This window comes from Suillus plorans (genome assembly GCF_016647745.1).
Source record: "Suillus plorans strain S12 chromosome Unknown HD556scaffold_3, whole genome shotgun sequence".
Taxonomy (NCBI): Eukaryota; Fungi; Basidiomycota; class Agaricomycetes; order Boletales; family Suillaceae; genus Suillus; species Suillus plorans.
This window is the reverse complement of record NW_024537387.1, coordinates 610,166-632,032: the sequence shown is the minus strand read 5'-3', so window position 1 is coordinate 632,032 and position 21,867 is coordinate 610,166. Positions and strand designations below refer to the sequence as shown.

Below are 21,867 nucleotides of genomic sequence, written 5' to 3'. Positions count from 1 at the left end.
GTGTCGTTGTGCTGGCGGTCGGACCGGGAACCCACAGGGCCACAAGGTGCAAATCGGGACAAGTGGTTTCAATGAAACTCACTCTTCAAGTAGCTCTCTCTCACATCCTTCTCTTCCTACATTCAAGACCATACACGGCCTTGCAAGGGCGTGTTAAGACCAGCGCTTGATATCTGTCAGGTCCGATATCTGGTCCGGTAAACTGAATTCCAGAAATCCCTGAATTCCTCATTCTAGAACAACTGGGATTTTTAGCAGCCAGGGTCTTCTCGCGATTTCAAACGTCGATTACAGTCCCCAACGGCGCTCGTATCCTCCAACGTCCTTGACCTTGCCCCATCTCCATGATCACATCCTTCCCTGCACCTGTACTCTCTGTCACGCCTGATGCAGTGAAAGATCTTCAAGGGCAAGATGCCCTCTCAGCTCTCTGGACTAGTAAGTTTTGGCTGCATGCATCAGTCAGCTTTCTAACTCTCTTTCTAGTCTTTACCAAGTGCAAGGAGTCACTTCAGGATGGCCGGAGACTTGAGAATATCTCTTGGAGGCTATGGCACCGTGAGCTTATTCTGTCTCAGCAGTCATACCTACCTCCTACACCGGATTCCATCTCGAACCTCACAGTATCGTCCGATACCCGCAACTCGTTCTTCCCCCTTACCGACCCTGTCGAGGTAGTCCAGCCTTTAGGTATGTCCGAGGATCATTTCCTTTTTCGTCTTTGCTCATCTCGCATTCTCCTTGTGTTCCGCACATGTAGGCACACCCCCTTGCCCGCATTCGACATCTCTATATCAACATCCTCCATCCCCTGCATCCACAACGAGCCCTGTTGTTCCTGAGCGTCTGTGCATACCCCAATTCTCATCAGGCACCCCCGTAGCACCGCCTCTCAGCACTTCCTTCCGCCCCAAATCTTCTTCGTTTGTTGGCCGAATAATAATAGACATGTTGCCAAATAATGTTCTTATACCCGACAAGACGCCATCGCCGCGCTCGCTTCAACAACCTACCGTCCCCTCCGTTCAGCTTCCCTCGACGCCTACCTCTACAGAAGCTTACTTTCCGCGTGTTGTCGTCGTCAACCCCACGCCCCAACCTACTCCACCGATGACACCCTCCCTCAGCGAAGAGCGAACTAGTGCCTCACAGCCACCATCAACGTTCCTTCTACCGCCGCTTCCCCCACCTACACTAATCATGAAACGTCAAGCTCAGGCGGAACAGCCGCTCCCGCAGTCAACTCCACCAGACGGACTTTTACCATCCCTGGCCCCGGTCCGAGGCGCCGAGTCCTCAAAGGTCTCTGGAAGGTTTTTCTTACAACAGAGCCCTGAAGATGCATCTCCGGAACGCGACGGCTCAACGGAGAGCGGAAAGAGCCGTGTTGACTTGTTCGATGCGTCGAGCGTGGCCTCCAGTCAGATGCACAGCACTGATATTGAGAAAGAAGTCACGAAAGAGCTGAAAGAGAAAGATCGTGCCAGTACTAGGCCAAAGAAGGGCAAGGAATTAGGGAGATCGTCTGCCCGGCCGGCTTTGGCAAAACGGACCCACTCCGCAAGGCACATCGGGCCTTCGATTCAGCGCAAGCATTCGAATCAGGATAGTAAACCGCGTGCGATGTTTAATATTGGTTCGAACTCGTCGAATGGGTCCAAATCTGCTCACGGGAGCTCGGCGAAGCTCACTCCTCCTCCACCGCCTCCACCTGCCCCTGTGGTTAATGGATTGGGCGCTGCGATTAACGGTATGACGGCTATCAATGTAAAGCCTGCGCGGCCGGTCGTGGCTCCTTCTACTGCGAGTGGTAACACTGTAGTCAACGGAAACGCCAACGGCGTTGGCAATGCTGCTTCTAATGCAAGCAACGGCACGGGTCCCCAACAGCGGAAAACCATCGTTGTCGCCAGTACTTCTGAGGAAGATTACGAGACCACTGATGCGGATGACTCTGGATGGGCCTCTGAGGACATGGACGCTGAGGACAAAGCCCGTGAAGCTGAGGAAACTGGACTACGCGGGGCTGCACTGGAGGCTCAGCGCCAACGTGACCTCTTCGCAAAGGTTCCCAAACGTTCTTACTCCAATCTCAATCGCACACAGTCCGGGTTACTTTCTCAGCTCATGAACCCCAACCCTACGATATTTCCGCCGAATCATCCGTATCGCTTGAGTCATTCAACCGCGGATCTTGTGCGGATGCAACGGCAAGCACAGCGTCAAGCTGAGCAGGCGCATGCTCCACAAAGGAGTGTTAGTGGGTTTGCGGGGCCTGCAAGGCTGCAGACAAGTAAAAGTTCGGCGGCGTTACCTCTGGCTGCACAAATCACTGCCGTGTCGAGCTCGAAGCCCCCATCGTCTGGAATGAAGGGGACAGAGAACGAGAAAGGGGGGTATAGGCCAAAGGGACGCCCGAAGGAGGAAGAGATGGAAGATGAGAGTGGTGAAGACGATGACGACGATGACGAGGACGATAAGATCCAGGTATCGCGGAGTGTAGCGCAGCAGAGGCTTCAAGCGCTAATGTCGCGGCGCGCACCGGAAAACGGCAATGCATCGCAAGTGACTCAACATACGCTGGAGAATCATATCGCTCCTGCTGCACAATCCACGGCACCTATACCCCTCGGTCATCCATATAACCTTCCTGCTCCCGCGCTACCCATGACGCCGCGCACAACCCGGCGAATAATGCTTCGCACTGAGCTGTCAGAGAGCATGCGGAGGCAACTATTGTGGGAGCGGCAGGTAAGCAGTACTACCAACCCAGCTGCAAACGCGAGACGTACGAACAATGGCGTACTCGGTGGGTTGCGACCGCTTGCTTCGACGACTTCGGTCGGGGAGAATCCTAGCGCTACCAAGAGTGCCGAGGCTCAGGATAGGGATGAGCGCAGGCAACGCGCAATGGCTCGAAATCGAAGTTGGGCGGACGACTACCACTACTCAGGGTGGTAATTTTCTTGCTGGAATTTGCCAACATGTGGATCTTCTATAATCTGGTGTCTCTCGCATATGTTAAGGGGTCTGTTTTTTTTCATCGTCTTGTCCTCTAATCACGCGGCACTGTTGCGTTTATCTCTCTCTTTTCTATCGTACTTTAGTACTCGCATGCTCCACTGGTGAACATGCTACTGATACTGCAGGGCGCGGTTTCCCTCCCTCCTCTGCCGCGCGTTTTACTCACACTCATGCTGCGCTTCCTCCCAACCTTCCTCGTATCGTTGCATCTCCCACACATAATTTGCACTTGCATGTCACACTCCGTCCGCGTCATCCTCCGTCATCCTCGCTGTCCATTTACGTTGTAATAGTAGTCACCTTAATTACCAGGTAGTTATTCCTATGGATTAGGGTGTTGTGTTCAATTTGCTTTCGAACCCTTGCCTCATGTACTCATAGTGTGTAGGGTAGGTATACTTGGGGCGTCTCGCCAAGTTGTACATATATTAATGACAAGGGGTTCTTCCATTTAGGGACGGGTTGTATGTACGTGTTGTAGGATGTCACCGGGTCGCCAGCTGACCAGGCACCACCCAGCAGTCATGTATGGTTTCCTGTGTTGCTCAAACTGCTAGGATCTGAGATCTGAATCAGAGTAGCTTACCCTATAGTGGAGTGTTCAAACCGCGGACTCACGCTACCTGTTCCATTAGTAATATTAAATTCAATAAATAATTAACCAAGTTTGGATATGTTTGTTCCTGACGGTATCCAGTGGAATATCAAACATCAATTACAGATAAGTTAATGATCAGCCCGACCAACGATTTGAATATTTAAGTAGTAAGTACGTGTATGATCGCGGTACTCCCATGCCGTCTGGGTTACGAATACCGTCGGCTTAAGTCTGTTTCCATTAATATTAATATTTCTCTCGCGCACTCAGTACCACGTGAACCCTGATACAGCACAAGCTGTATCCGCTTGCAAGGGCTCAAACCGATTCCACCATGTCATCCGCAGAAGACGAGTACAATGAACACGATAATGCCCTAACCTTGCCTGGCTCCAAAAAACGACGAGTACAAAGGGCGTGTGACATATGTAGACGCAAGAAGAGTAAGCACTACTTGTCTTGAATTCCTCAAGGCCGTTAATTTTAAACGTCTGATCCAGTTCGATGTGAGTCAGCCTCATTACCTTTCGCCTTCCGGTGGTTACTCAGTAGTAAAATTGACCATGTCCTCTCTCGCTATACTTTTGGGGGGCGCTTGCTTTAACTTGAAGGTGATGGAAGCCAGATGCCAGGGAACCGATGTTCCAATTGCATTGCGTATAATTTTGAATGTACGTACATAGAGGCTGCAAAGGTGCGCTACCCCCTCGGTCATCTCCTCGAGTAGCGCCTGACGCACCCTACCCTAGAAACGAGGTCCCCCAAAGGGGTACGTGTGAAGCAATGACTTTCCCGCATCCACCCACGGTACTCACCGTCGACGATACTTTACATAGATATGTCGAGAGCCTGGAGAATCGTTTGGAGAAGATGGAGAAGCTTCTGCAAAAGGTCGGTCTGTTGCGCAGATACTCTTCATGATCGTCGCTCACTCCAACCCAGGTCTGCCCTGACGCCGACTTCTCTCAGGAGCTCGGAGGCGGTCCCTTGGACAGGGAAGCCTGGCAAAAAGGCAATATGAATGGCTCAACCAGCCATGTCATGAGTCCCTATGCTACCACTCCTCTCGAAGATCTCGTATCCAGCGATGACGACGAGATAGTTTCCGTCCGCCTCGCTGATCACATGCAGAACATGTCTATCAATCCGAACTTATCCCGTTTCTTTGGAAAATCCAGTGGTGTGATGCTAGTGCAAAAAGCTATCGACCTCAAAAAGGAGTACATTGGCGATGAAGATATCCAACCTGATCTCAGGCAACACAAAGGCCGCCCTGAGTTTCGTGGAACCTTCCCTGTGCGTGTGGTCATAACTTTTGTTTCTAAATTTGACATCTCATCAAGTGGGAGCTGGCCGCGAAGGATGATGTTGAGCCGACCTATAACTTTCCTGAGGAAGATCTTGCTGCCTCCCTTGTCGACCTCTATTTTGCTCACTATAATGTTCTAACTCCACTGTTGCACCGGCCAACCTTTGAGCGCAAGGTGGCGCAGGGGCTCCACCGCCGAAGCGCGCCATTTGGGGCGGTATATTTATTAGTCCTAGCTGTAGGCTCGCGCTTCTCTGAAGATCGCCGCGTCTGTTTGGAAGGTCAGAGCGAACATTCGTCAGGATGGAAGTTCTTCGAACAGGTACAGATGGTCATGAAGACCTTGCTTGGGCCACCACGTCTGGAGGACCTCCAAGTGCATTGTGTAGGTGTCAAGCCAGTGCTCCTCCATTGAATTACTAACTCGCGCCTAGCTATCTGTGATTTACTTGATGGGGACTTCGGCCCCACAGGCATGCTGGACCATCGTCGGAGTCGGTATCCGTCTTGCGCAGGATGTTGGTGCACATCGCCGCAAGGCTTACAGCCATAAGCCCAGTGTCGAAGAAGAGCTTTGGAAACGTGCATTCTGGTATGGTTCGAATTACTCACCGTAGTACATTGCGTCTCAATGTTTTGTCTCAGGGTTCTCGTCAGCCTAGACCGATTGGTGAGCTCATCGTTGGGAAGACCATGTGCGATACAGGATGAAGAGTGGGTCTATCTACGCCACCCTGTGAGGATATAAAGCTGACCAAAATTATAGCTTCGATCTCGACATGCCTCTCGAATGTGATGACGATTACTGGGAGCACTCGGACCCGGACCAAATGTTCAAGCAACCTCCTGGCAAACCTTCTCTGATATCGCACTTCATCAATTTCCTGAAGCTTAACCACATACTCGCATTTGCCCTTCGCACTATTGTATGTAGCTTCTCGCATAAGAACTGCCGATTAATGACGTGCTGCAGTATTCGATCAACAAGCTGAAAGTACTGCTTGGCTTCGTTGGGCAACAATGGGAGCAACAAACAGTTGCAGAGCTTGATTCTGCGCTTAATAAATGGATCGACGCTCTTCCTGATCACCGTATGTATCTTAGCTTGAACTTCGTTATTGCCGCTGCTAAATTCTACAACCTAAAGTCAGATGGGATCCAAATATGGAGATTAATGACTTTTTCCTGCAGTCATATTCCCTCTATTCAAGTTACTATCATGTCCAGATTCTCATCCACCGCCCATTCATTCCGTCACCTCGAAAACCATCTCCCTTATCTTTCCCTTCCTTGGCGATCTGTACAAATGCCGCTCGATCTTGCAGCCACGTCATGGATGTATATCGATGTCGATCTGGTAAGCCGGTGCCTTATTCACAGGTACGTCAGGGAATTTCGATCTTTTGACACTCAGTACATCGTAATGTTACTTTAGATGGCTGCGTTCACGGCGGGCATTGTCTTACTTTTGAATATCTGGGGTGGAAAACGCTCTGGACTGTACACTGATCCTACGAAAGAGATGGCAGATGTGCATAAGTGCATGTCTATACTGAAGTCGTGCGAAAAACGGTCTGTCGACTTTTTTTACTGCGCAAGAATGTCTCTCATTAATTCATAGCTGGCACACTGCTGGTCGTCTGTGGTATGTACATTTGAGTCTTAATCTTTTTTTCGGTGGAGGGCTCAAAATATATGGAAGGGATATCCTGTATGAACTGGCATCCGTCGGTGACCTTCCGCTGCCCCAGCCTAGTCCCTCTGGTGGAACAAAGCGTGAACGTGATTCAGGTAGTCCAATGTCTGCTCCGCCTACGACTTCACCATCAGAGGTACCCCGTACTATCGCAGGATCACGCCGCGTCGGGCGCGACGCAGCTGCCCTCGCTCGCTCGAAGCCTTTGAGCTCATTTGATCTTCCACTCTACAGCAATGATCTTGGGCGCCTACCGCTCCATGGACAACTGAACTTCCCTAACACGTCCGCATCGCTTGGTTCATCTAACACTGATATGTGGTATTCTCACGGGGGTGGGAATCCGGTGCAACCACACGCTACGCAGACTTCTATGCAAAATGTGACCCTGCCTCAAGATTATTCGCAGGCCGCTGTTCCTGCCGCGTACAGCGTGGATGATATGTTCTATGAGCAGATGACCCAGTATCCGGCGCAATATCAATCAGGGACCTCCACTTCCTCACCTTATGGTGATGACCCTCAGGGGTTGCAGAGTCTGATGGGTGGCATACATCAACACAATGTACTTCAGCATCCTGGGGCAAGCTGTTTTGACACGGACACGATTGCCATGTGGTCCAACGCTCCCACTGGTTTTGAGTGAGTCGCACTCATTCGGGCTAATTCAAATCCCCGCTGATGAGTGCACAGGCTTAATGACTGGGGAACGTACCTCACAAATGTATCTGGGATGGTAAATCCTGACGGTTCAGCCTCACACTCGAGGCATGGACACTAAACTTCGCAATGATGACCTTTTACTTTCTTATTCTTGGCTCGCATCCATTATACACGTTGATAATGCCCTAATGTAGCGAGAAGTACATGCAGCGCTCGTCTTCTGTAAATTGCATAGCTTTTATAGCTTTTGATGGACGTGAGGCAGCACTTCATTATCTCATCTATATATGCTATCATGAGGTCAATTCGCCTTATTTCTGTAGCCTTTCCATAGACTTGTACACATGACAAGAAGCCATCGGGAAAAACGGGTGTCCATATTCCTACGCCCGATGTATGAAACTAACAAAGTCTGGCACAAGGCTAGTACTTTGTTGAAACTATCATCATCAACTCAGTTAGTTCTAACGTTTCTATTTCCAATATGTCGACTCGCATACCTCTTCTTTTTGTAAGAAATTCGAATGTTTCCTTTGAATATCGCACTGATATGTATGAGGAAAGGGGACGATGACCATGGGGTTCGAGGGCACGAACGGAGTGCGGACGTCCAGCGAGAAGGACTGTCAAGAAATCCTAGACATCTTCTTCAGTCACGGCCACACTGAATTGGACACAGCACGCGTATATGCCGAAGGCACCACTGAACAGGTGGGCACGCTGACGCGTCGAACGTCGAATCCTGGCGCTAACCGAATGGTTTTCACTTTCACGCCAGGTCTTGGCCAAGCTCAATTTGAAGAATGCGACGATCGACACCAAGTGCGTCGTATGATTTCGTCCTGTGGCCGTAGACATGTGCTGATTTTCTGGCGTAGAGTGTACCCTGTCACTCCGGGAGATCACAGCCCGCATGCGTTGCGGTCTATTTTCCTCACGTCCCTCCAATCTCTGAAGCGCGACAAAGTCCGGGTCTTGTATTTGCATGCTCCTGATCGCAGCGTTCCATTTGAAGACACCGTACGAGAGATCAACAAGCTCTATACTGAGGGTCGTTTGTGAGTGTCCACGTCCTTTCAAACGAAGGGATAGAATCTTACTGGCCCATCAGCGAGATATTTGGTCTGAGGTGAGCGTGTTCGTAGAATGCTCACCCAAGTTCTAGGACTAAGTCATACAACAGCAACTTTGCAGCTTGGGAGGTTGCAGAAGTTGTCGGAATCTGCAAAGCGAATGGTTATGTGCTGCCAAAGATCTACCAGGTGTTCGTATAATTCCAGTTATAATAGAAGATACTCATGATGCATGTAGGATGTACAATGCGATCACCCGGGAGATGGAGCCTGAGCTCCTTCCTTGCTGCCGAAAGTATGGCTTGCGGCTGGTCAGTTACAACCCATTAGCGTGAGTGGGGTTCAAGAATGTCATTTGGATGGAAACCTCATCACAAGACGTAGCGGCGGTCTTTTTGCAGGCAAGGTGCTTTCCACTGAGGAGGTAGCTCCCGAGGGTGGCCGCTTTGACCCGAAGTCGAAGATGGGCCAGATGTACCGAGCACGGTACCTTAGGGAAGGGTACTTCAAGGCTCTTGAACTCGTGAAAGCCGCTGCCGTATGTCCCTCTGCAACTGACAGTCTATACGACTAATGACTTGGACAGGATGGACATGGTCTTCGTCTTACAGAGGTTGCCCTTCGTTGGTGTCAACACCATTCTCTACTGACGCCGGAAGACGGTATCATCCTGGGCGCTAGCAGTGCAGCGCAACTAGAGCAAAATTGTGTTGACTCGGCGAAAGGGCCTCTCCCACAGGATGTTGTTGATGCGCTTGACGAGGCTTGCAGGCTTGTGAAGGCACACGGAAGCACCCCGTTATACTGGCGTTGAGGGCTCTTTTCGTTGAGGCATAGTCAAGAGTGTGGTAAACCTAGTGACAATTGAATTTACTGTCATGATAATGAATTCCAACGAACGCTGCCACAGCGTCAACTAGTATGACAATCGAGTACTGTGTACTTTATCGACATACGCACAATATCCTAGAACACAAAAGAAATTAGGTCGAGCGTTTATGGTTGAAGGAAGGCTGGATAGATGCGAGCTGGAATCTTCATAGTCTCTTGGGAAGACAATATGTCGTCTCTAAACGCAGATCAATAAAATCCAGTGAACGAGAACAAAAACCCATACCACTTGGTGGAGAAGGTGTGCCCAAATACCTTCATGAAATCCTTCGACAGAGACCCTATCACCGTGCCGGTGCTGACTCCACGTTCTCGACTTTTCCGCTCCCACTCGACTACCTTTCTAGTGGTGTTATTCCCATATTCCGCGCAGAGTTGCTTGAGGATGATGTCCCGACTCAAACCAGGAAATCCGCTCATGTGTTTGAGCATGTACTCTGCCATTGGCTCGAGACCAGAATCAGCGGTCTGCGTCATGATCATGCGCCGGTTGATCCGGAAGACCATCTTCGCTCCTGGATCATCAATCACAAAGCGAACTGGTACATCGCTTGCAGTGAAGAGGAAATAATCGGCATTTTTGTCGGCTTCAAGCATCTTGGCTTGACGCTCCGCAGCAGGGGAACGTCGGCCCTTACAGGGACCTACGCCAACGTTTGCAATATCCACAGTCCCATCCCGATTCGTTGGAAGATTACGCATCATATCGGCAATTGGACCCATTTGACCACCACTAAATTGCCAAAGGTCGTCATCCTTGGTTCCGCTGAGACCTTTCGAAACCTCCTTCTTGCCACAAGCCTTTTTGTGAACGGGCCAGTCTTCCTTCTGGCAGGATCTAGCGGATGGAACATGAGGCATAATGAAGAGAGATTATAGCACTACGCACTGAGAACAATAATGTACTTGGAACTTGAGTTTTGTTTTGCAAATACTACACACCATGAAGCGAACGCCTTCACCGATGTCTTCTGGTGTTTTCGTACAGTTCTCGCAGCGTACAAGGGGTTTGTCCCTGAGAGTAGTCTTTGCCTGTGCTAAAGAATGGGCAAAATGCGCTCCCGTATTCTCCACGACGTTCAGGACGTCTTTCATCCCCACGCTACGATGGATGATGTCGTGTAAGATCGACTCCAACGAGGCCAGCAGGAAGAAACCTGGTAGTATATTTTCAGAGACGCACAATGTTTGATGAACGAGAGAAAACCCACCGATGAACTTATTCCTGTAGATAGTTGCAACTTCAAACACCATCTTTGTACCTTCAGGTCTCTGTCTGCTAGCATCATTCGATGTCTGTTTCCACCATGAGTTTGGCAGATCCGACGCCTGTTCCCACCAAGAGTTTGGCAGGAATGTTGGATCAGACGAGTCGAAGACCTCCAAGAAACGAGTAAGGAACCCGATAAAACCCTTCCCGCCCTCCGATAGGAAGTTCGAAACTGTGACATCTGGACAAAGAGCACGATTGTCTTGGCCCAAGAGCGTACTAGGTGCCTCAGATGCCTTCTCAAGACCCTGAAGGATATGTCTCCTCTGTGCAGAGGCACCCAACAACAGCCAGATGGTGTTGAATCGTCCTCCGTGAAGAATCTTGCGCAGGCTTCGAGCTGCGCCTTCTTGGATGTTGCGGAGATCCAAGTGGAGGGACTTCAGGTCATCGGGAGTGAGGAAAGAATCATCCAGTAAATAGGAAATCTCCTTGAGGACGTCTGCTGCTGTTAATGATGCGATCGCCGCCTCCCAATCCTTATCCCACTTGAGGATGTCTTGTTTGATATTAGTGATATTGAATTTCTTGGACAAGAGAGGAGGGAATTTTACAGCTTGGTCCTCGGTTGTTGATACCATTTCTCTAGATGATAACTGACAGGTCTGTCTGATGGGCAAGCAGCATGCGAGGATTAGACGCGTTTAAATTTTAAAACCAACACTCTCGCATCGTAATAATCGGATGCCATTACACTAAATGTTGGTGTGGATGATTGATGCATGATGGTCTATAAAGAGAAGGCAATCGCCTTCAAGACGTAAAGCCTCCGGCGGACCGGCCTCATGAGGTAAAGTACTTATATATCGCCAAGTAATGATCCACGAGGCCGCCTGTATATGTAACAGTAAGTTTGAGCGCATGAACATCGACGTAATGTCGTGGACATGTAACAGATGCAGTGCTCTATCTGCATGCTTGTGGTTGTCATAATAATACAGTGCATATGGTACATGGCGGATTCTGACTCTAAGTATGTCACTGCTGAGTGTCCGTGGCAACGTGTACCGAGTTGAATTTCTTTAGGCTGACCGCGTCAAAAACCAACTCGGAATTCCTTCTCCGATCAGTCTACGTCAAGATTAAGCGCGAGATCTTGTACGAGATGAAATCCCTTACATTTCTACTACATTCAAGTGGAATTTGGGCAATCTGATATCCTGGTTAGCTGTTGATCATTGAAAAAAGCTCCGGCACCATGAGCCAAGTGAGGAAAAATGACGGACCCTTCTCTCAGTCTGGTCTCCGTTCACAACGGTGAAGTCGGTGTAAGCATGGTCTCGTGGACGGGCTATCAACGTCGACATGACGGAAATCGTGTAAAATTGTGCGAGAGATTCATTGAAGACCAGATGCCTGTAGAGTATTAATTATTGTTTTAGAAAGCATACCAGAGATGTACTTACATGCCGTCGGTCTGGAGAAACCAAACCTGTAAGTTGGTCTTTAATGCGAAGCAAACGGACTCACAAGTGCTATATATACGGCCAGGTCAATGAGGGTCCATATTGCTGTCAGCAGACCGGTCTGCAGAGTGACTAAAATGCCAATTTCTCGCTCATTAACACAGGAACCGACTGAAAGTCAAGTACCTCGTATTATCTTTTTTATGATATGATCAGTGTCCATGAATCCCGTTTTGTGTTCACTCTGTAGCATGTTAAAGCATGTATGCCCTTATCAAAATGAAGAATGACGGACCAGGGAGCGGACAAGTAACCCGGTAATCAGGAGGTTATCCAAAGCAGAAGAGGCAAGGCCGACGACAAATACGATTTCGAACCTATGAAACTGGGCGAACATAGGCACCATATTGATCGCAACTGTGGTTCCAATGCCACAAACTGGTAGCCATGAGACAACAAGGGTGAGTTTGAACAGTCAAACTACCTACGGAATGCAGCACTCGCGAGAATAACCATGATTCCAATTGGCCAGACACTAGACGTCAAAATGCGGATTCTCCAGGCGAAGAAAAACTGGACGAGGGAGGATACAACACCCTTGTGCATGGTCAGCCGGCAAGAGGCTTACGATCAGAGAACAAAATACCGCGATGCCTGGTACTAAAATGATATGGGCGATTACTGATATGCTAACAGATGACTACTTGAAGAGAAATACGCACGTAAGGAGAAAACTGGAAATGTCGAATGAGAACACGGTGGGGCACGAATTATGAAGAAACAACACACCCCAGTTGGCTCTGGTCAAACTGTATTGGTCACCTTTGTAACAACAAATTTAGACTTTGCATCCACTGCTAAATAAGAATGAACACACCAAAGTGAATGATGAGAGTGTCATTCAAGAAGACAAACTGCAGGATGACATTGGCGGTGCACAGCAACAGAAGGGTTGACACCTGAAAAGTAAAATCAACTTGCTGTCCACTCATTTGAACAAAAAATGCCTCATACAAGAAGTCGTATCCATGGACCGTCACTGGGAGAGAATTGATTATAAAGTGAATATTCATATTGGATCGCATTGCTCACTTTTTGAAGGAAGAAAAATATACGAGTCCTGATGTGACCAGCGCGCCGTACAAAATTGTGTTGACGGCAAAGCCTACGAGTAAGGGGCCAAACCTGATTGCCAGTGAGTGGGGTGGTAAGACCAGAACTTGAAGACCTACGAGATTCCAGCAGCAGTAAGCGGCATGCTGGACACAACCAATATGTGCTTATTGAGCTCCTTCAAGCGATGAGGGGGCTAAAAGACTGGGAAAATGGCGCAGGGTTCTCATATAAGTAGTAGTAGATAGCCCATCCGCATCTTATTCTCGTCCGATTAAAGCGTACGTTTTCAGGGTTTAAGTCAGGGTATCGTTGATAATTCTGAGAATCTACAGAGATCACGAGATTATTTTTTTTCTGTTTTGGAAGGTCACCGCGGTCATATTAATATTAGACCCCGAGCACATTTATACCTAGACTTGGACCAGACTCCACATCGCCGCATCGACGTCTCTAATCAGCCAGAATCACGTTCCCGTGCTCACTCAGTCCTTCCAAATTTTGGAAGTTGCCACTATCCAGCCAGTCTATGTAGAAATCTATTTACTTGGTGGAAAGCATCGTGTGAAAAAAATAATTATGTATGTCATGCTTGTTCGGTCTCGAACATCATTTAGCCTCTTACATAATTGTGATACCGCTTTGCGGGTTTCCGGTACCCTGTTATCACTCGGACGTTACTCGGCTCCATCAAACCCTGAGGAAACAAGGTACGGACATCCCTCACATAATTCACAAAGAAAGGACCCCAGACCGACCTATGACGTTCGGTTCAGTTTATTTGTGATGGCATCACCCAGCTGTATATAACCCTCAACGCATCCTTTCACCCATCTGCTTCCCTTCTGCCCACATCCCTCCATTATCCTCGTAACAGTGCTGTCCCTGACTCCCAATTCTGGTCACATGTGACCTTTTTCTTCTTTTCGGATCACTTTCGCTTGTGTACATTTATTCCACATTTCTGAGTCATGTTCTTCCCAAGTTGGCCGGCCTTCTGTAGGTGAGCCAACCTGGAAGGTTGCGCACATCTAGACAAGCCTTTTGTAGGTTATCTGGTGACCAAGTGCGCAACATAGCAATGCCTGTTGATTACGACAGCATTAATGGAGTTTACTTTGGTTAATTTGAAGCGAAGAGTTGAGCGGATTATCTAGAAAGACTTGACAGCATTAATGGAGTTTACTTTGGTTATTTCGAAGCAAAGAGTATTGAAGTGTCAGGGATATCATGACTGGGTATAGATAGTCCTGGTAAATAGCATATGAAAGTGTATAGATAGTCCTGGTAAATAGCGTATGAAAGTGTATAGGTTAGCGCCATCATCGAGACGGGGGAGGGAAATAATCAATGATACCAGCTCCAGGTGTGAGGGCGTACTCAAGGTCACTAACATAGCTGTTAGAATAGGCTGATCGTTGTCGGGGACAATTATTGCGTGCAGAACGTTGCCTCCATGGACACAGCTCCAGAACACCTTTGACATCTGGTCGAAGAGCATCGAAAAGCGAGTAGGATGGTACTGGTGTGAAGGGTAGGATTCTTCTGGGTGCTGGTTGCTGTGACAGCACATGCATAGTGTCATCATGTGGATGTTGAGTGACACGACGGCGCTGTGAAAGGGCTAAGATGCTGTCAAAACAATGGGTAAATGACATAGACGAAGATTACCTTGACGAGTGATGCTTCTTGAGGCTCGGTAGGCATGAGTAGCATCACGATCACGAGTGCCGATGCCCAATGATGCATGAACGTCGATGCTCTGTGCCGCTCGGTCGTCGAAGGCTCGGCCTCTCATGATACCTCCGAGAAGCGTTAAGTGCACCCCATCACAGTTGATGTTGCGGTGGGCCTGCTCGTTGCCATTTGTGGTGGTTGGGCATGCACGCCAAATATCTTCAGGTATGAAGCTCGCAGGACGGTATAGCGCGGGCAATGCGAACTTGTTAGTCTGAAGTTTGTCCTTAAGCCATGCTTCAGCTTTTCGGCCGCCACCTCTGATGACACTGAGTGTCCTCTGAAAATTGGGATGTGCATCCGATGAAGATAGACTCAGCATGGCATTATATACCTCCTTCGACACCTGTGATTGAAGCGGCCGCAAGTTCCTCTTGAAATGGACAACGCACAAACGGTAGAACCGGCGAAGGTGATCGTAGGGAGTCAGATCGCATAACTTGCGATGCGGTTCGTAAATGCATGGAGTCTTGATGTTTTTGCTAAGCTCTGAGCAAAACATTCCAAGTCCTACCATAAAACACGTCAGCCTTGCTTGTAAGCTGAGGAAAGGAAAAAATATGTACCGAGACCCTGACCCATATGAGCATCTGCCACTACTGACTCATAGCCACTACCATGGATGTGTTTGAAAGATACCGGTGTTCCTGTGTCCTCGCTGGCGATTGAAAAGATTCGGCGGAAAAGAACCAAGTGTGCCTGCGCAGATTGTGAATTTATGAATGCTCGGGCACCCGTAAGAGCTATACTTAGTATCAGTATTGATGAATTCAAGTGACGTGAACATAAACTTACATCGCATGTGGTTGTTGTCCCATGCTTCAATCTCAAATTCTTGCCAGCCATGCAAGCGCTTGAATGACGTGTCAATCGACACACGGCGTGCGAGCAGTAGATGGCGCGACATCAAGGGACTCATACAAACAATGAGACGGAAATCAACACCACCGGGGAGAGTGTGTGTTTCTGCGCACCGAACATAGCGCGCATGACGTGGCAGCTCATTCTCCTTGTCGACGAGCAGTTTTGCACCTTGAAAGCCGGTCCCCATTGGATACTTGTCATGACGGAATTTATACATGAGACGGTGCACATGATCGAGATTCGCTAGAGATGGGTGAAGGTCGGCAAGAGTTGGACTGCGGTCCAGTGTCCAACCCAAAGCCGTACGTAGCCCCCGCATGAATCCAGAGTCGCATAGAATACGTCTAGGAGTTGCATCGGCGAGCTCCCAATCCATATCCATTAGCAACGACCTGAACAAATCAACGAGTGGAGGTGGTGTTTTGATTGGAGCAGGTGGCGGGTGAGAGTGTGGGTTGCGACACACAATAGCGATGCGGGGTACAGCGACGAGGTTGACAGGGACAAAGATATCGAATTTTGACTGGCAGTCGTGCTCCCATTTAAGGAGACGACCACGTTCCAACATGCCGGCTACGTTCCTGTGCCAACGAGCTGCACAAACACGACATCAGCTGAGAGACAGGGAGTTTGAAAAAAATGACTCACCACATGTTTGCTTGTGCTCGACTGGCGAAGCAACAAAATCGCAAGGCACCAGGGGTCCATAACCACAATGTTCCGCACGTTCTTCATGAATAACAATTGCTGCGATGTCGTGAGCGAGCAATGCTTGAAGATAGTTGATATTGAATTCTTGAAGGTTCCAAAGGATGAGATGTGCCCGGTCAGCACGTGAATGATGTTCACATCTACAGCCACGGTGATTGGATTAGCAAATATTAGAATGATGGTGACAATATACTCACTGGATGAATCGTTGATTGTATTTATCAGTGCGCATGATAAGGTTGCCCAAACAAGACGTTGGAGAGTGTGAGGATACGGCGGTGGGAGTCACAAGAGCACGTTCGTAGTCATTGGGGTCGATGTTTGAGTCATTCTTGAAGTTGAAATCTGTGAACTCAGTGCTGGTACGGAAACTACAGCCGTGTACCTTAAGTGCACAGAAAAATGCAAATGTCTTGGTGAAAACTTCACGTTCTGCTGAATCATCAGCGGGAGAAAATGCTCTGGTAGGAGTGATAAGTTCGCTGATGTGTGCCCGGTGGGTGTATGAATGGGTGGCATTGATGAATGTGTCAGTGTTGGAGGAACATGCCTTCAGGCCCTTACCTAAGCACATCACTGAGCGTCACTGACATGATTCACGCATAGATTGACGAAACTTACAAGACGTCGAAATCCTGTTGCACTTAACTGGTTTGCCATCAGTGCTATCTCGAAGCAAATGGCAGAGAACGTTCTTCCGGCCTCCACCAAGAGACCAGCGGCTTCAGCTGGGGCACATTATAAAAGGTGCGTGAGTTTTACTTCTGCTTGTCATCTCATTTTTCAACCATCTACCATGCCAGCTTCTGATTCCATGTTTCTGCTTTGCCGTCGCTACCAACGAAGCAGCACGGAGCTCGTCATCTACTCACGCGATGTGAAACAGTGCGTCGAAATAGCTTAGTGCGTCTGATTTATCCTATCCAGATATCATGCTAACATTTCGTTCATTTCAGTCCAGTCTCCCGCACAACTAGAACTCGTGTAACGCCCGCAGGCATTGCCCAATTTTTGCGACGTAGGCGCACTTCTTGGGAATGCTTCTGCGGTGCCGTGGAGGAGCGCGCAACTCCTGTTCGTTTTGTATCGACAATGAATGGATTTACGAAAGCTGTGTGTTATTTCCGCAATAACAAGTGCGGTTTTTCAAGTAAGTCTTTGAACTTTTTGACAACCTCTATCTCTACCTTACTCAGTTCACAGTCAATCTCAACGAGACGTGTCACACTGCGCACCATATTTCAACCTACGAGGATTGGCCTGTGTTTCAAGCTGCCGCCAACACTGCCGCTCTCGTAACTAGGTTTGAACTTCGACAGCTGAATTCACCTCTCCATCATTCAGAAATTGTGCCATACTTTGTGGACTATCTTGGTGCCCATCGGTCCATTCATCCTTCACAAACATGGACTCGTACAGTCTCTGCCATTCCTGCTCGCACTAATAATAACAGGCGTCGTCATTCTGGTGTGTTTTTTTTTCATTTTCGTTCGTCTTTCATTAACTCACATGAATTCGTCTACAGCTGTCTTTCCCACTGCGAGAGATCAGTTGCTCGGCCATGCACATCACCCAGTGCAACACCCAATGCAACATGTTGAGCCTGATGCTCTCGTAGTCCCTCCCAAAGATGTTCCTGACTTACCCATGGTCCAGGAAGGCCCCATCCTGTCTCCGAACGAGCAGGATCACTTGTTTAAGCTTGCAGCTGGTGGGGGTATTCACGAGTTTGATGCTAACTGTCTTTTGGAGAAGTGTGATGGTTGCAGACGCATATTTATTCCAACTGCACTGAGGTTGCACATCATCGAAGGATGTGGAGAGAGATAGTCTATTGGCACAGACAGCTACAAAATTACAGGACCATGTACATATTCAAGTAGTCTATAAGTACGAAGTTTGTTTGAGTTCTGTCACAGAACTTAAACATACTTCACAAATAACGAGTAAACTTGCAAGGTTTCAAGAGCGAGAGAGAAAAAGGAGCTTGGAGGGACATGAGCGGCGGAAGGGAAGGGAAAAGTTCTGGAGAGGGAAGCATGTCGACGGGTGAAGGAATGTGTTGAGGTTATATACAGCTGGGTGATGCCGTCACAAATAAGCTGAAGCGAACATCACAGTAAGAGTCTGGGGTCCTTTCCTTGTGAATTATGTGAGGATGTCCGTACCTTGTTTCCTCAGGGTTTGACGCAGCCGAGTAACGTCTGAGTGATAACAGGGTACCTATAACTCCCGCTTTGCTACTAAGTTTACAGATCGGCTCCTAACAGGTGGGAAACACGAGTCCTTGAACACAGTAACTCGCCTCCTCCAAGTTCACCGCCCTTGTGCATATCTATTCTGCGCTGTTCAGCACATTCGTGTCGCGACCATTGTCAAGCTAGCCGCTGCGAATTATACACCCAACCCCTCGCCTTCAGCACCAACGGACACGTGAACTCAACGCATGACGCTTAAGGTCAAACACATTCCTTGGGCGCTTCCCCAACTTCTTGGCTTCTTCATCCTCGTGTTCCCATCTCCCTCGTGTCTGCCACCCCCTCCTATACAGAACTTGGGTATGAAGTGTAGCATCTTCTTCACAATCTTTTACATATGAAAATTTTGATCATCAACCAACCCAAATTCTCATGTCATTAATTTTCTGGGTGAGAGAATGTAATATACATTTATGGCTACTGATGCAGCAGGAATACATGTGTAGGCGTTGATATTTAGGACGGTATGTATACTACGAGTTAGAGTGGTAAGCTAGGAGAAGAAGAAATTCAAGATGCAGTGAAAACCACTGAAGAAAGAAATAGTATGAAAGCTGCGGCAATAGCGAGGATTGATGGGAAGAGGCAACGAGGGAGTGTTGACTGCGAGCACGATGGGGATTTGGCGTGCCGCCTAGTATTGATGCGCTGTCACGATTTCAAAAAGAAATTAACCGGCGACAACAGCACAGCTAGGCTGCAGGAGCGGGATTGGTGTCAAAGGTCACTTGGGCAGGGTGCAAAGAGATGCGGCAGCGTTCACAGGCACTAGGCTTGGAAAAAAAAAAGGCAGAGGATACTGTGCGCGAAGACCGCAAACTCGACTTGCAGACGAGTAGGACAACGAAAGCATCATGTAATTGGGACAATGAAAACGATAATACATAGAAAAGGATCCATACCTTTTCATGGTTTGCGGGGTCCAACCTTTACTAAATAACGTCAGTTCAATTGAATGGTTACAGAGCCGAAACGCTAACAGTCGCCAATCAGAATCTCAATCGCTCCTTCTTAATAAACAGAAAGATTTTTGTGATGAAGATGATCAAATAACTTTTGTGACGGTAACCTTAGTAAGTGTCACACCATGAGTCGAATTACGAATACCGAACCAATTGGTAAGAATACTTACACTACTTAGTGCGCAGCATCTCCTCGAGTCCAGCCTTCCATATCGTCAAGTCGCCGTCTCACTCATTGAGACGTCTCATTTTTCCACCTTTTGCAATCAAGGTACGAGCGAGCATTTCGCCGTACCTTTGTTTGCGATATCCATGTTGGGAAATGCAGTACCAGATGATACCCTTCGTGGATAGGACTTCTCCCCAAGTTTCTTTCCACCCTTCCGCGCAGCTTGGGATTATGTTCAACAGGCGAAGAAGCGTACGCCAAAGGATTCGTGGCAAGTAGAGCCATAGAGGGGGGTCAAGCCCTAAATCAACCGGGAGGGCGCATCAGATATCATGATACGCTAAGTATCAAGGGAGATAAGTCGTCAAGTCAAAAGACGTACAAATGATATCTGTTGCATGTTCCGAGATGACCGTGTCGCGGTGGTTGCCGTCAATCACCCATCCTCTGGGATCCTGTGCCATCGCAGCAATAATTCTTTCCTTGCACTCGTCATCTGAAGGGGTTGTCCACCCAGGTCCCCAAAGAAGTGCATCCAGGGAAATATGTGGCACATTGAGTTTAGTGGCAATGTACGCGCTGACGGTTGACTTGAAAGAGATGTTTTCAAGACTTTCAATTTTTTATCCAAGCCTACCTTGCCGGTGCCTAACAAATACCCGTGAGTCGATGAGCAATGAGGCCATGAGCAAACGACGGGCACACCACTATTGCCTACAACATGAACTCTATAGTTGCCCTTACCGTCACCAAGTAGCGACGGGATATTCATCATGATAGTGTGAGTCAAGAGTTATTAGAAGGCTCTCCATCCTCGGAGCCGTTTTCACAAGGATGAACTGGTTCATGATCAATAACTGCGCGTGTTAATGGAAGGCAGCTATATATACACGATGAGTAGAAAGAAGCAGTGAGACCTATCACATGTGATGCAAACCTATAAAATTTAAACCTCCTCCATGTCGTCATCCTCATCTTCATCCACCCCCATATCACCGGAGACTCCTTCTGGAAGAGAACTATCCCTCAGTTCTGAAAAATAAATCATGACTAAAATGAAACTTCCACATACATTCTATTGCACTCTCCGCTCCGATTCAAGCTAGCAATAGCAAGAAGTACCTCTTTGGAGACATGCATCGGGCTGCTGGGTGTACTCGCACAGTGACTTGATGCTCCACCGGTTGCGCGCGAAAGAGTGTGAAGAGAATATCGCAAGAGTTGGTTGATGACATATGCGCCATATGCTCAAATGTGCCCTTGGCAAGTTTGGGTCGAAATTTTTACGAGGTTCAGTCAGTTGTCAGCGACGATCTAGACACGGACAATCATGCATGATGAACTATGACCGCTCTCATCGTTTCCCTCGATATATCTCTAGATCTGGTGCAAACATGTCCTCTCGGTCTTCAACACACTGTCGTCCGCCAGCAATCAGGGCGGACAACAGCCTTTGATCTAACAAGAAATGACAACTCCATAGGATGTATTCTTTGAGGCGTGTTCGACAGGTTGAATGCACGTGGAACGGGACAAACCTCCTCAGTGATACTATGAAATACTCGGGAAGGAATGTCCATGGCCAACTAGGTCGGAAGTCGAGGAGAATGGGGTTACTGTCGGGCCTATCGAATTTACCTCATCCCATGATGGCAAATTGCCTTCACTTGTGGTAGCGAACATGTGATGGCAGCAATCTCTCAATCGGGCTCGTCAAACACAGACGCTTTGGGGCGGGGGTGAGTGGTTGCTCGAGAGTCGAGACATGGTAGCAGGCGCCAGGGTGGAAGAGGGAATTAGCACTCTGCCGTCTGCTCTTCTCCTGTTTATCACCCTTACCAGTACTGGAATTTCATGTCCTCCTGCTGGTCATCAATCGCCCTTCTCATTCGATTTGTCAAGAGCGAGCTGGTATGGCACGATTGAGTGAAATATACAACTTACAATTTCATGTACTCGCATATTGCCCTCCTGTTAGCTTTCCATACGCTTCGAGGGCTGCCAATATAATGATATCTGAGCTCGCAATCTGACCGATAGTGTGAACTGTCATATTCAATGGTCTAGGCTACGACCAAAACAGACCTCAGAGGTATCATAAGCGGCAGTCCCCGACTTTTCAC

The 21,867-nt window shown here is 48.4% G+C and overlaps 8 protein-coding genes across 8 annotated transcripts; 4 read left to right on the top strand and 4 right to left on the bottom strand.

Moving 5' to 3' along the window:
• The first annotated feature begins 251 nt into the window (after positions 1–251).
• HD556DRAFT_490967 (uncharacterized protein) lies at positions 252–3,046 on the top strand. The gene is made up of 3 exons (XM_041310764.1): positions 252–438; positions 487–690; positions 761–3,046. Exons 1-3 carry the CDS (start codon positions 345–347, stop codon positions 2,959–2,961), a joined length of 2,499 nt encoding a protein of 832 aa, XP_041166533.1. The 5' UTR covers positions 252–344; the 3' UTR covers positions 2,962–3,046.
• A 1,201-nt stretch (positions 3,047–4,247) lies between these two features.
• On the top strand, positions 4,248–7,408 carry HD556DRAFT_1226167 (fungal-specific transcription factor domain-containing protein; the record flags this gene model as incomplete). The annotated part of the gene is made up of 14 exons (XM_041297063.1): positions 4,248–4,316; positions 4,372–4,391; positions 4,459–4,513; positions 4,565–4,918; positions 4,966–5,316; positions 5,366–5,523; positions 5,577–5,645; positions 5,698–5,857; positions 5,905–6,022; positions 6,079–6,311; positions 6,367–6,503; positions 6,553–6,576; positions 6,634–7,269; positions 7,321–7,408. 14 exons carry the CDS (start codon positions 4,248–4,250, stop codon positions 7,406–7,408), a joined length of 2,472 nt encoding a protein of 823 aa, XP_041166532.1.
• A 273-nt stretch (positions 7,409–7,681) lies between these two features.
• HD556DRAFT_490834 (NADP-dependent oxidoreductase domain-containing protein) lies at positions 7,682–9,440 on the top strand. The gene is made up of 9 exons (XM_041310763.1): positions 7,682–7,801; positions 7,855–8,001; positions 8,069–8,112; positions 8,169–8,348; positions 8,402–8,419; positions 8,474–8,554; positions 8,602–8,694; positions 8,748–8,901; positions 8,950–9,440. The coding sequence occupies exons 1-9, from the start codon at positions 7,775–7,777 to the stop codon at positions 9,175–9,177; spliced, it is 972 nt and encodes a 323-aa protein (XP_041166531.1). The 5' UTR covers positions 7,682–7,774; the 3' UTR covers positions 9,178–9,440.
• A 3-nt stretch (positions 9,441–9,443) lies between these two features.
• On the bottom strand, positions 9,444–11,105 carry HD556DRAFT_1226217 (uncharacterized protein; the record flags this gene model as incomplete). The annotated part of the gene is made up of 3 exons (XM_041297070.1): positions 9,444–10,092; positions 10,144–10,411; positions 10,466–11,105. 3 exons carry the CDS (start codon positions 11,103–11,105, stop codon positions 9,444–9,446), a joined length of 1,557 nt encoding a protein of 518 aa, XP_041166530.1.
• Positions 11,106–11,293: 188 nt separating this feature from the next.
• Positions 11,294–13,485, bottom strand: HD556DRAFT_1327205 (uncharacterized protein). Its single transcript, XM_041301567.1, has 15 exons — positions 13,163–13,485; positions 13,023–13,115; positions 12,945–12,969; positions 12,808–12,889; positions 12,720–12,752; positions 12,653–12,664; positions 12,577–12,590; positions 12,419–12,527; positions 12,226–12,368; positions 12,117–12,174; positions 11,995–12,062; positions 11,931–11,941; positions 11,751–11,880; positions 11,644–11,676; positions 11,294–11,595 (listed from the first exon to the last, which is right to left on the bottom strand). Exons 1-15 carry the CDS (start codon positions 13,186–13,188, stop codon positions 11,503–11,505), a joined length of 930 nt encoding a protein of 309 aa, XP_041166529.1. The 5' UTR covers positions 13,189–13,485; the 3' UTR covers positions 11,294–11,502.
• A 1,182-nt stretch (positions 13,486–14,667) lies between these two features.
• Positions 14,668–17,076, bottom strand: HD556DRAFT_1225846 (uncharacterized protein; the record flags this gene model as incomplete). Its single annotated transcript, XM_041297040.1, has 6 exons — positions 14,668–15,290; positions 15,347–15,523; positions 15,576–16,238; positions 16,293–16,495; positions 16,553–16,919; positions 16,977–17,076. Coding segments are annotated over 6 exons (2,133 nt in total), but the record flags the coding sequence as incomplete, so codon positions are not given.
• Positions 17,077–17,151: 75 nt separating this feature from the next.
• Positions 17,152–18,185, top strand: HD556DRAFT_1437074 (uncharacterized protein; the record flags this gene model as incomplete). The annotated part of the gene is made up of 4 exons (XM_041305649.1): positions 17,152–17,258; positions 17,312–17,505; positions 17,559–17,822; positions 17,881–18,185. 4 exons carry the CDS (start codon positions 17,152–17,154, stop codon positions 18,183–18,185), a joined length of 870 nt encoding a protein of 289 aa, XP_041166527.1.
• A 1,618-nt stretch (positions 18,186–19,803) lies between these two features.
• On the bottom strand, positions 19,804–20,516 carry HD556DRAFT_1429057 (uncharacterized protein; the record flags this gene model as incomplete). Its single annotated transcript, XM_041304778.1, has 3 exons — positions 19,804–20,045; positions 20,127–20,334; positions 20,448–20,516. 3 exons carry the CDS (start codon positions 20,514–20,516, stop codon positions 19,804–19,806), a joined length of 519 nt encoding a protein of 172 aa, XP_041166526.1.
• Between the last annotated feature and the right edge of the window lie 1,351 nt (positions 20,517–21,867).

Coding starts and splice junctions, on each gene's coding strand:
- HD556DRAFT_490967 (XM_041310764.1), top strand. CDS start 345: ATGATCACATCCTTCCCTGCACCTGTACTCTCTGTCACGCCTGATGCA. Junction 439..486: donor CCTCTCAGCTCTCTGGACTA/GTAAGTTTTGGC, acceptor CTCTCTTTCTAG/TCTTTACCAAGTGCAAGGAG. Junction 691..760: donor CGAGGTAGTCCAGCCTTTAG/GTATGTCCGAGG, acceptor CCGCACATGTAG/GCACACCCCCTTGCCCGCAT.
- HD556DRAFT_490834 (XM_041310763.1), top strand. CDS start 7,775: ATGTCGACTCGCATACCTCTTCTTTTT. Junction 8,113..8,168: donor AATGCGACGATCGACACCAA/GTGCGTCGTATG, acceptor TTTCTGGCGTAG/AGTGTACCCTGTCACTCCGG. Junction 8,902..8,949: donor AACTCGTGAAAGCCGCTGCC/GTATGTCCCTCT, acceptor TGACTTGGACAG/GATGGACATGGTCTTCGTCT.
- HD556DRAFT_1327205 (XM_041301567.1), bottom strand. CDS start 13,188: ATGCCGCTTACTGCTGCTGGAATCTC. Junction 12,753..12,807: donor CACTCTCATCATTCACTTTG/GTGTGTTCATTC, acceptor GTTGTTACAAAG/GTGACCAATACAGTTTGACC. Junction 12,369..12,418: donor TCTCGCGAGTGCTGCATTCC/GTAGGTAGTTTG, acceptor CATGGCTACCAG/TTTGTGGCATTGGAACCACA.